At 46.4% G+C, this 12,506-nt stretch overlaps 1 protein-coding gene across 2 annotated transcripts in view; it reads left to right on the top strand.

Annotated features, from left to right (window-relative positions):
- The window catches only part of ARHGAP18 (Rho GTPase activating protein 18), a 208,637-nt gene that overhangs the window by 176,410 nt on the left and 19,721 nt on the right, over positions 1-12,506 (top strand). For both annotated transcript variants that reach the window (XM_033938735.1, XM_033938734.1), the window contains one exon: positions 394-540. In XM_033938735.1, coding sequence (XP_033794626.1) covers positions 394-540 — 147 coding nt within the window. The remainder of the gene's footprint in view (positions 1-393; positions 541-12,506) is intronic.

Here is a 12,506-nt window from a genome sequence, read left to right as displayed (position 1 = left end):
ATTTTGTAAATTCCTGAAAACTTTTTTGTTTTTGCAATTTTTAAATGGTTTAACTACAGCCTCAACGAAATGATAATATTATAGTTATTTTTCTTATGCTTTTCTTATGTACTTTAGTTTTTAATTAGTTCTTCCTTCTCCTATATTTTCTGCTATTACTCTAGTCTTAATTACATGTGAACCAAGTAGAGCTCCACTGCGAGATGACCCGGTATATAAACCAAAGATTAGATTAGATTAGATTGTACTGTAGAATTGACTCCTTATGCTGTAGCTTAAGCTATTCTGTTTCTGCTTTTCTGTGGGAACTAAATCATATCTCTTAACGTTTACAATTTTGAATTGTCCATCTTCTGTTTTTCATAAAGCATAAATGTCTTGTTTGTTGTTTAGATTCCAAAATTCATAATTGACCAAATAAGAAAGCAAAATCTGGAAAATCAGAAGAAACTCTCAAAAGACAGGGCAATGAAGAAGCTGCTGAAGAAGATGGCCTATGACCGTGAAAAGCATGAAAAACAAGACAAAACCATAAACGAAGTAAGAAAGTTAAAGTACTTGAAGCTTTCATAATCTACTTTAAATATTATTTGGAAAATACATGTAGTTAGAGGCCAAATTGGTGGAGACAGTTCCTTTGGGTTGTCAGTTCTAGTATCCGGGATCCCCAACTCCTTATCCATTAACCCTCTAATTGTATGTATAGCGATCAAAATTGTATGTGCAAATTTTAATGCATGCCCAAATTATGCACACAATGTAATTGCTTAATGAGTCAATTAGCTCTGATAATTGAGTACTAATAACCCATCTAAGTCTATGGCTCTGTGGGTCACAGGTACTCAAACTACTCCACTTACAGTTCCCTCACTTTGGGCAGGATTCACTAAACCTCCAAACCGTGTGCGATCCGATTCCGTTTGCATGCCGGCCGACCAATTCAGTAAAGGCCTGCATGCAAATGGGGACGATCGTTAACATGTCCCCCTACCACGGCCAGAGTAATCCCCACTCATGCGTACACCCTGACAGTAGTGACGGGAGAAGCAGCCTCCCGTCACTGCTGTCAGGGCTCAGCCCAGCCCAGATCTCTCTTGCCTGCTCCCGGACTCTCCTGCTCTCTGCTGCCATTCCCTGCAGTGCAAAGCCCATGGTTTTAAAGCAGGCCTGCACTTCAGAGAACTGCGGCAGAGAGCAGGACAGTCTGAGAGTAGGCAAGAGAGATCTTCCCGACACCCCCTGAGGCCCCGATCTCTCCTGCCTGCCCTCTCTTGCCTGCTCCAGGACTCTCCTGCTCTCTGTCACCGTTCCCTGCAGTGCAAGCCCGTGGTTTTAAAGCGGGCCTGCACTGCGGGGAATGGCGGCAGAGAGTAGGAGAATCCAGTGAGCAGGGAAGAGAGATCGGGCACCGGCCCGACATACCAGCCCTGCTCAACACCGGCCCTGGCCCCCCTCCCGACATGGCCCTCCCGACACGGCCCACCCACCCCCTGCACCAAAAGGTTGGGAGCAGGAGGGGTGCTTGGTTCCTCCTGCTCCTAGTCCTCCCACCCTCCGACCCACCCCTGGTCGGCCCAGGCGATCAGGGCCGGCCCACCCTTCCCGGTACCTTTGCAATAGTTGGGAGTAGGAGCAGTGCCCAGTCCCTCCTGCTCCTTCCTCCAAGGATCGCCATCCATCTTTGGGAGCAGGAGGGGTGCTCAGATCCTCCTGCTCCTACGACGATCTTCAGGAGCAGGAGTAAAGTCTTCCTGCTCCTGCTCCCCGGGGCCGCTGCTGCCCAATAGCGGACTTAGGCTCCGCCCCGGTGCATCATCTGATGCATGGGGAGAGGCCTAAGGCCCTGATTGGCTGAGGCGCCTCAGGCTCCTTCCTTTGGAGGGGCCTGGGACACCTCAGCCAATCAGGGAATTCCTTAGGGAGGAGTCTAAGGAAGTTGGATTGGGACATAAAAAATATACATTGTCCCACCTAGAAATAATAATTCTCCAATATCTTTAGCCTCTTAACTCATAGCCCAATAAAGCTTGTCTTTCCTGGGTTGATTTAGTCACATCTGGATACATCCTTATTTTTTGTCTATGGAACAGTGAATGAAGATTTCAAAAACAGCGCTTCATAACTGCATTTAAGTCCTGCGTAAAAACAAAGGATACCACAAACACGGACCTCTCTGTAATTTCTGATAGATGTTGTTCCAAAAAAGCTGACAAATTTCTAAGATTCAAACCATTTTCCTTATTCTGCTTCTCTGGTTTTTCTTCTGGGTTTTATCTCGAAGAACTAGGTAAATAGTAAATTATATTTAATAGGGGAATAGTTTCTTGGGCAAATTTAAGACATTGAATCAAATATTGTCTGAAGATATCATCAGGTTGAATATCACCAGAGGGCCTTGGAAAATTTAACAATTGGAGATTTAATTTCCTATTAAAGTTCTCAATTTGCTCAATTTTTCTCTGTAGAAGTATTTTATCTTTAGCTGTAACAGAATTAAACATTTGAAGAGCCTTAACATCCTCTTGCATCTGGTGAAATTAGTTGGCATAATCTACTTTCAGCCCAACAGTGGATTTAGACAGCTTTTCTACTTTAGTTGTTAAAGTTTTTACCTCTTGAATTGATTTAGTCACTGATAGTTTCAACGGCTGGAGACCCTTCCAGATATTCTCTAATGTAACTGTTATAGAAAGGACTGGAAAAGTAATAACCCCAGTGGTGTTCTCCTCAGCGTTTCTGCTTGGAGGAACAGGTCCCTTGTCCAGAGAATTCAGGTCTGCGTCTTCTGCCTCCTGAGACTCCAACTCTGTAACCACTGCTAATGTTGGACACGGCAGTACTTTGGATGCTGGAGGAGAAAGAGGTGTTTAACCCCATAGTTTTCAATGCTCCCTCGTCAATGGACAAAGCATGGAAAATGCCTCCAGCATTCATCACTAAAAGTCCTATGGTATAGTGATCAATCTTCTTTTGAGCTGGAGAGGATGTCCTGGCTGGCGAGGGAACAGCCCTAACGGATCCTTTTCATTTTGTATGAGGGATATCAATAGAGGTGATTTCTTCTAACCAGCAATAAGAATGTAAATATCCGCTGAGAAAATCATGCCACCATCTTTCCACTTTCCCCTGTTTGGCTCACATTAGCTTTTAAGACATTGCACACTGGCCTCCCCCATTATTTGGCATCTTTTCTTATTCCTTACAAGCCAATATGAATGCTCCGCTCTTTGACGGTTAACCAATTATCTGTTCTATCAGTTCATATGACTAGACTTCACAAGACATTCTGCTTTCTTTGCAATCGTTCTTTTGTTATGGAACCTCTTTCTGCTTGATCTCTGCTCTGAGCTCTCCTCTCTGAGAGGATCCGCTTCTGATACCTAAATGAGAAAATTCTTCTTTATCTATTATCACAGGTTGGTCCCTCTAGTTTAGCACTCTCATGGACTGATGCAGAAAACATTACACTAAGACTCAAAAGTGAAGGGGAGAAATATGTAGAAGCTGATAAAAAAAGACTGAATTGTTTAACAAATATTTCTGTTCTGTGTTCGTGGCTGAAGCACCAGGAGTGGGACTGCAGAAGACAAATACGAATAGGGATAGAGTAGTGGTTGAACCTGATTGATTATCAGAGGATTGTGTTTGTGAGGAGCTAGCTAAATTAAAAGTAGACAAATCGATGGGGCTGGATGGTGCACATCCGAGGGTGCTGACGAAACTTAGGGAAGTTCTGGTGGCTCCACTGACTGACCTTTTCAATGCTTCTCTAGAGGTAGGAGTGGTACCGGAGGACTGGAGAAGGGCAGATGTGGTCCCTCTACTCAAAAGTGGAAGTAAGGAAGAAGTAAGGAATTACAGGCCAGTAAGTCTGACTTATTCATGGAAACACTTTTAAAACAGAGAATGGTGAAGTTTCTGGAATCCAGTGGATTACAGGACTGAAGGCAATGTGGATTCACTAGAGGTCACAGATTTGTCAGACAAATCTGATCAATTTCTTTGACTGGGTGACTAGAGAATTGGATAGAGAGAGTGTACTAGATGTGGTGTATTTAGATTTTAGCAAAGCTTTTGACAGTGTTCCACATAGACGTCTAATAAATGAACTGAGTGCTCTTGGGATGGGCCCCAAAGTGATGGGCTGGGTCAAGAACTGGTTGAATGGAAGGCAAGAGGGTAGTGATTAATGGAGATCGCGCTGAGGGAAGGGATGTTACCAGTGGTGTGCCTCAAGGTTCTGTTCTTGGGTCTGTTCTTTTTAATATTTTTATAAGTGATATTGCTGTCAGGTAAGATTTGTCTCTTTGCAGATGATACCAAAATCTGCAATAGAGTAGACATCCCGGATGGTGTGATTAACACGAAGAAAGACCTAGTGAAGCTTGAAGAATGGTCTGAAATTGGGCAGCTAAGAAATGCAAGGTCATGCATTTGAGCTGGAAAAACCCAAAAGAACAGTACAGTATAGGGGGTGAAGAATGTATGTGCACAACAGAAGAGCGGGACTTGGGTGTGATTATATGTGATGATCTTAAGGTGGCCAAACAGGTTGAAAAGGTGACAGTGAAAGCTAGAAGGATGCTAGGGTGCATAGGAAGAGGTATGGCTAGTAGGAAAAAGGAAGTATTGATGCCCCTGTATACAGTGGCGTACCTAGGGTATGTGGCACCCGGGGCCCATCATTTTTTGACACCCCCCCCCCCCCATGTAAAAAATTTTTTTTTTTTTTTTTTTTTTGCAATAACCATGAAATGGAATAAATGGTCAGAATAGAAACAGGCAGTGAAAATTTTCTTTTATTGAACCTCATATATGTAACCATTATTCCAAACATAACATAACATAAATTATGTCTAAATTGTCATGACATTAGAAGTACATATGGAGTAGTTGCAGGTGATGCTTGGGACAGTTCTGATTGTGTTAGTTCGGTTTTATGTGTTTTTTGAATAGAAGGGTTTTTATTTCTTTTTGAAGGTTTTGCAGTCTGTGGTTGATATCAATTGGTTGTAGAGTTGGGGGTCGAGTGTTGCAGCTCGAATGGCTAGGAGGTTGTCGAACAGTTTTTTTCTTTTGACGTTTTTGGTTGGAGGGTGTGTGAATGGTGCACAAGTTCTCCTATGTCTGTTTGAAGTGGATTGAATTATTTAGCTGAAGAAATTAGTTACCCCCCATTCCACACACATTAATTCTCTTCCATTTTTGTTCCCATTATAAAAAACATTGATAAGTTCCCAGAAAAAAAATACATTAAAATAAGAAGTGAAAACAAAGGCCCCTACAGATGAGAACATAACATAAGAATAGCCTAACTGGGTCAGACCAATGGTCCATCATGCCCAGTAGCCCATTCTCATGGTAGCCAATCCAGGACACTAATACCTGGTCAAAACCCAAAGAGTAGCAACATTCCATGCTACCGATCCAGGGCAAGCAGACACTTCCCCCATGTCTTAATAACAGATTATGGACTTTTCCTCCAGGAATTTGTCCAAATCTTTCTTAAAACCAGCTACACTATCTGCTTTTATCATAACTTCTGGCCACTTCATTTTTAAGTTTAGATCTTTCCTTTCAAACAGAGACCTTGCTAGATGTCAAATACAGCACAAGGTAACTTCACATGGACTTAGCTGTGCAGGAAATGTGAATCTCCTCATACACCCACCATATAGTGCAAAAATGTGCAAAGGTCTGTTTTTTTCTTTCGATCACTACATAGCCTAATGCCACACAAGCAGCGCTGTTACAAACATATTTCTGTAGGTCAATGCTAAGGATAACAAAGTTTCCTTCCTTGGACCAGAAAGAGATAAACCACTGGAAGAGATCCCAAAACAACACCCAAAGACCCACTCAGTGTGTGAATCAGTTGAGTGGAGTGGACTAACTGGGGGGTGGAAATGGGCCCGGAGTTTGCTCAGCAGAATTTCCCAGACCACCTCTTCCTCTCAACACATTGACACGCTGCCACCATCACCACTAGGAACACCTCACTGGGTAGGCCAGCTATGCTATAAACTTTATAAAACACATTATTATATTTTCTTATAAAGCACATATTTTAACTGACCTCTCTGACATCCTCAGCCTTTCCATTCACAAAAATAGAAGGAAGAAAAGTTCCCATTTCCTGCTGTCTCATGTCCCCGGCCTATACAATATTTTTTTTCTGCAGACCCTTCAAAAGTCTGACCAAATCCTCGTTTCACTTGCATTATAAAGTACTGAGGATGCCATCTCTCCCCAATCCCAGGTCCTAAAGTCTAAGACAGTAGCGCAAACTAATGCTGCCAGATACAGGAAAAAAAAATTTTGATTCGATTCAGCCCTATTGAATTGGTTTTTCAATTCGATTTTCCTGCCCAGTTGGGTGATTTTTTTCAAAACTCCTGGTGGGTTTTATAGCTTTTTCACCCCCTTTGGCTTCTCCTAACCACACTGGCGCTGTGGTGTAAATAAAATAAAGAAACAAAAAGGACTTTTCCTCTTTCTGTTAAATCCTAGCTCACGTTTGCAGTCCAACACCAGCTCTGGCAGGATACACATTTCAAATCTGACATGTTATAATCACAAAACAGAAAATAAAATTAATTTTTCTACCTTTTGTTGTCTGGTTATATTTCAAATCTTGTTGGTCCAAGGCTCTGGTTTTCTTCTGATAACTTGCTTGCCAGGGTCTCCTTCTTTCTGCATGCTAACCATCCATCTGCCAACTCTGTCCTCCCTTTCCATTTCCCTTCCCTTCACAGGAAGTCTGGTATCTTTCCTTTTTTTCATCTCCCTCCACAGATCCACCTTTTCTTAAATACCCTTTCATCCGGCATCTCTCCCTCCTTCCCCACCATCCCAGAGTCCACCATCTCTCCGTTTCTTTTCCTAATTACCCTCCTATCCAGTATCTCTATCCCTCCTCCACACCATCCCTTCTGTCCAATTTCTCTCCCTTTCTGTTCCTTCCCTCCCTAAATCCCATGGTCCATCATCTCTCTCCCTCTCCTCTATTTTCAGACCCATTATTTCTTCCCCCCCCCCCCAAAGTTTGGCATATGCATGTCTCTTTGAACACCCCCTTCCCTCCGTGTACTTCTAAATCATGGTCCCCCCCCAAAGGCCTGTCCCCCCTTAAAGGTCTGCCTGTCCCACCTTGAAGGCCTGCACCCCCCTTGAAGGCCTGTCCCTTCCCCTTGTAGGCCTGTCCCCCCCTTGAAGGCCTGCCTGCCTGTCCCCCCCTTGAAGGTCTGCACCCCCCGAAGGCCTGCACCCCCCCGAAGGCCTGTCCCCCACTTGAAGGCCTGTCCCACCCCCTTGTAGCTTCTCCCCCCCCCCCTTGTAGGCCTGTCCCCCCTTGAAGGCCTGCCTGCCTGCCTTTCCCCCCTTGAAGGCCTGTCCCCCCTTGAAGGCCTGCACCCCCTTGAAGGCCTGCACCACCCCCCTCGAAGGCCTGCACTCCCTTGAAGGTCTGCACCCCCCCCCCCCGAAGGCCTGTCCCCCACTTGAAGGCTTGTACCACCCCCTTGTAGCTTCTCCCCCCCTTGTAGGCCTGTCCCCCCCTTGAAGGCCTTCCTGCCTGCCTTTCCCCCCCTTGAAGGCCTGCACCCCCTTGAAGGACTGCACCCCCCCCCCCGAAGGCCTGCACTCCCTTGAAGGACTGCACCCCCCCGAAGGCCTGTCCCCCCCTTGAAGGCCTGTCCCCCCCCCTTGTAGGCCTGTCCCCCCCTTGTAGGCCTGCCTGCCTGCCTTTCCCCCCCTTGAAGGCCTGTCTCCCCCTTGAAGGCCTGCACCCCCCTTGAAGGCCTGCACCCCCCCTTGAAGGCCTGTCCCCCCCCCTTGAAGGCCTGCACCCCTTGAAGGTCTGCACCCCCCCCCGAAGGCCTGTCCCCCCTTGAAGGCCTGCCTGCTTGCCTGCCCGCCCGCCCCACCCTGAAGGCCTGATGCCCCGACCCACCCCGAAGGACCGCTCGCCCCCCTGGCCTCCCCGCACCACCTATGAAGCAGCCGCAGCAGGATCGCGAAGTCAGCGTCAGCGATCCCTGCGCTGCTTCCTGCGCCACGGTCCCGCCCCTCCTCTGACGTCAGAGGAGGGGCGGGATCGCGGCGCAGGAAGCAGCGCAGGGATGCTGACGCTGACTTCGCGATCCTGCTGCGGGCTGCTTCACAGGTGGTGCAGGAAGGTCAGTGGGGCGAGCGGTCCTTCGGGGGTGGCGGGGGATTGAACGGCAAGGCCGGGAACACCCCCTTAGGGCTGGTACCCGGGGCGGCCCGCCCCCCCCCCCCCCCGCCCCCCCCCTAGGTACGCCACTGCCTGTATAAGACTCTGGTGAGACCTCATTTAGAATATTATGTACAATTCTGGAGGAGTTGGTCCAGAGGAAGGCTACTAAAATGGTGTGTGGTCTTCATAATAAGGTGTATGGGGACAGACGTAAACATCTCAATATGTATACTTTGGAGGAAAGGCAGGAGAGGGAAGATATGATAGAAATATTTAAATATCTACGTGGCATGAATTAGTATGTCGAGTCCCTTTCATTTGAAAGGAAGCTCTAGAATGAGAGGGCATAGGATGAAGTTAAGAGGTGATAGGCTCAGGAGTAATCTAAAGAAATACTTTTTTACAGAAAGGCTGGTGGATGCATGGAATTGTCTCCTGAAGGAGGTGGTGGAGACAGAGACTGTCTGAATTCAAGAAAGTGTGGGATAGTTATATGGGATCTCTTAGAGAGAGAGAGAGAGAGAGAGCGGCAGAGACAATAGTTACTGTGGATGAGCCGTTTGGCCTTTATCTGCCATCATGTTTCTATGTTACACAGGTTTAGCATAGCTTTAATGGCTGAGCAATGAAGAAAGGGTTTCAGCACAGATGTTAATTTGCATGAAAATCATTGCCACGCTGCATGAAAATGTATGATAATGCACTAATTAAATTCTGCAGCCATGAATTAACAATAAAAAATTTTGAATGTGGGTCATGTATGAGAAACTTTTTACCAGCTTGGATAGTGTAAAAGGGTTGGTCCAGAAGAGTGAGTGTCTTTCTGCACCCCCCACTCTTCCTCAAACCCAACCACCCTATATGGATTGATTTCCGCAGTGGGCTCTGATGGTCTAGTGGCCTCCCTCCCTTCCTACCTCCATATCCCTAAAAATTCTCTGATGTCTGGAGTAGAGAGTTGCGCGGGGACAGAAATCCCACCCATCCCCACCCGTCCCCGCCAGGATCCTCTCCGTCCCCGCAAGCAATAACCTCCATCCCCACCCATCCCCCATAAAAAGCAGCAATTACTTCTGACAGGATCATCAATTCCACAGTTTCTTTTGTGTTTGCGCTACTGTTTTCCTTGTGGAATCTCTTTGGTGGAACCCTTTTTTGTTTTCTGTTCAGGTAATTAACTTATAAACCCCCTCTTTTACTAAGGCTGTCGTGTCCATTATATTATATGGACGAACCCTGCTTCCAAAGCCTTCCATCCCCATGGGAGTCCCGTTGGCTAGTGGGGAGGGGGGGTCCCCGTGGGAATCCCGTGGGCCAGAGGGGAGTCCCCGCGGGATTCCCACGATCCCCGTTCCCATGCAGACCTCTAGTCTGGAGCAGGGAAATTCCTGCAGTAACCAGCATAACTTGCTATGAGCTCAGGCCTGGAAGGTCAAGTAATTTAATCCAAATCCAGTAGTTAATCAAAGAACTTTAAAAAAAAAAAAAAAAAGGCATAGTTTCAATTAGAACATTTACCCAGAACTGTAATTTTTCAGTAGGGTTTTTCCTTAATTCTGTTTCTCATTTCCCTTTCCAGTGCTAGCTCAAGGCAGGTAATGGCAAAAATACGCAGTCAGTGCTTCATATTATTATAAGGGTTACTGTGTTGAAAGAAAAATGAAGGTTAAAAATTGTAAAAACAGTCTATGATATGAGTCAAATATTCCCTAAAACAAACAAAGAGTGTAATTTAAAATCAATTGACTAATATATAAATTAACATGAGGGGTTAGGGGTTTTTTCACCCCCTTCAAGTCCCACATTTGGCAGCAGCATATGAAAAGTACGATCACAATGAAGATATAATCCCCAGCATAAGACCTCAGTTAGGTGAGGACATCTTGTGGCACGATCTAGAAATTCAGGCTTCTTTTTGAATCATCGCTGACCATTAAGTTACCATTCCAAGATACAATAGGACAATTTTCTAATGAGGGTGCTAATACCTAGGCACTAAGGATGTGTGTAAATAACCAGAATACGAGCAAGTATGTGTGTCTGTGTGAACATACGTGTGTAAACGCCAATATTCCGACTTTATATTTTTCAAAAAATGGTGCCTAAATGTGATGCTCTACGAGGGGCTGTTGAAAGGTTTTCAGCCCAGTCAACAAAGTTGGGGCAAGTCTCCATCAAGGGCTATGCACTAAGGGGCTCATATTCTAAACGGAAATACGTCTAAAAACCAGCCTAAATCATCACTTGGACGATCAGTAAGACAAGTCGTCCAAGTGCCGATAATCAAACCGGGTTTTAGACGTATCTAAAAACAACTTTGGCCTTTTTAGTTCTGCTGTAAGACCAGAGTTAAAAGGGGCGTTTTAGAAGAAGTGGTGAGGGTGGGATTTGGGCGGGACGTGGGCTGATCTAAACTTAGTCGTACTGCAAGTATAACCAAAAGTTTAACGAGGCTGCCTGGATGGAACTTGTACGTTGTGACATAGGCCATGTAAAACCAGGTCTAAGTGCCAAAAAGGTATCCAAAGTGACCAGATAAGCACTGCAGAAACAAAGTACAGACCCCCACACAATGCCCTAGTGATCAATGACCTCCCCTCCAACACCATAAAAATTGGAATAAAAACTTACATACCTGCCTCTAGAACATCAGCACCTGGCATAGCAAAGCCTAGTAGAGCAGCACAGAGGTGGCTTAAGTAGTGTGAGGGGTGGGCTAGTGAACCATAGAGAGGAGGACTCAGGCCCATAAGCCACTCTAACCACTGCATTTATGGTGGAACATGTGCACCCCCCTAAACTCTACTGTACTGCCATTTACGCATCCTGCAACCATGAGGACTATTGGGGTGGTAGACAGGTGGGTCTAGTAGGTTTTGTTGGTGTTTTGGGGGGCTCACCATGACCTTTTTTGTGAAGTTCGCAACAGTGCCCTGTAAGCTGCCCCACTACTCTGTTGCCATGTCTAGGTGTCCAGTCCATTACTTTGCTGGCCCCCTTCCACGTCCAAAAGGTCCTTTTCTTGGCGTTTTTGACTTGAACAAATTTTGGGATAAGAATGGTGTATAAAGATGACGACTTAGTAGTCTGGGTGATCAAACAGTAGACTTTAGGCACTGCTGACTTTGGGCGACTAGCGACTTAGGCCCAAAATGGACTTAGACGTTTCTTTCGATTATGCCCCTCCACGGGACTGATTCTCGAACCATGCGTCCTGATTTTAGGTGGCTGTAGGCATTCTACCGCAGTCCGGCAGCCAATCGGAATGCAAAATTTTTAAAAAAAATTGCTGCCAAGGAAGGAAGCCTATGAGGAAGGAATCTATGGTGCACATCTGTGGAGGCGCACAGGTATGCTTAAGCATGCCCAAGGTGGGGCTTGGGTGTGATTTTGGACGAAAGTGAACTTGGGCGGGATTAAGTGTCAGTACGTGTCTCCGTAGAAAGGAGACAGATGCCTTAAATGTAGGGTTGCACAATGCTGGCCTACATTTAAGGCATCTGTCTGGAAGTGCAGACATAATTCTGAATAGGACACCGATGCGTGATTGAAACACGATCGGCGGCCATTTTTAGGTGGCCACCGATATCGGTGTCCTATATAGAATCAGGCCCTGGGCTCTTCAGCGAGGACGGGATATAAATTGAATTAAATAAATAAATAAGTGTATAACGATCGATGGAGACTGCCCCAACTTTGTTGGTTGGGCTGAGGACTTATCAGCGGCCCCTTGTACAATTTGATAATGGGAGTACACATATGGGCTGCAGTTATAAATGTAAATTCTAGGATACTCTGTAGCTCTGTGGCTAGTACCGTATTTTCACTCATATACCGCGCACCCGTGTAAAACGCGCACACGGGTATAGCGCGCGAGAAACTGTAATTTATGTAAATAAATTTTTATATACCGCACACACCCATATACCGCGCATGTCGCCCCGACTTTCCCGTCGCCGCCCGACTCTCCTTTCGCCCGCCCCGACTCTCCTCTGGCCGCCCCGACTCTCCTTTCGCCCACCCTGACTCTCCTCTGGCTGCCCCGACTCTCCTTTCGCCCGCCCCGACTCTCCTCTCCGCCTTGAAGTCCTGTCCCCCCTTGAAGTCCTGTCCCCACCCTGAAAGCCTGATGCCCCCCCGATGTCCGATTCACCCCCCCCCCCCGCAGGACCGCTCGCACCCCCACCCCGAAGGACCGCTCACACATGCAGAGAAAGGGCGGGACCGCCGGAAGAGGAAGCAGCGCAGACGCAGGGCTCAGAGAAGGGGTGGGACAGCCGGCATAGGA

The sequence above is a fragment of the Geotrypetes seraphini genome, chromosome 3 (assembly GCF_902459505.1).
Source record: "Geotrypetes seraphini chromosome 3, aGeoSer1.1, whole genome shotgun sequence".
Taxonomy (NCBI): Eukaryota; Metazoa; Chordata; class Amphibia; order Gymnophiona; family Dermophiidae; genus Geotrypetes; species Geotrypetes seraphini.
This window is presented reverse-complemented; position numbering and strand designations above follow the sequence as displayed.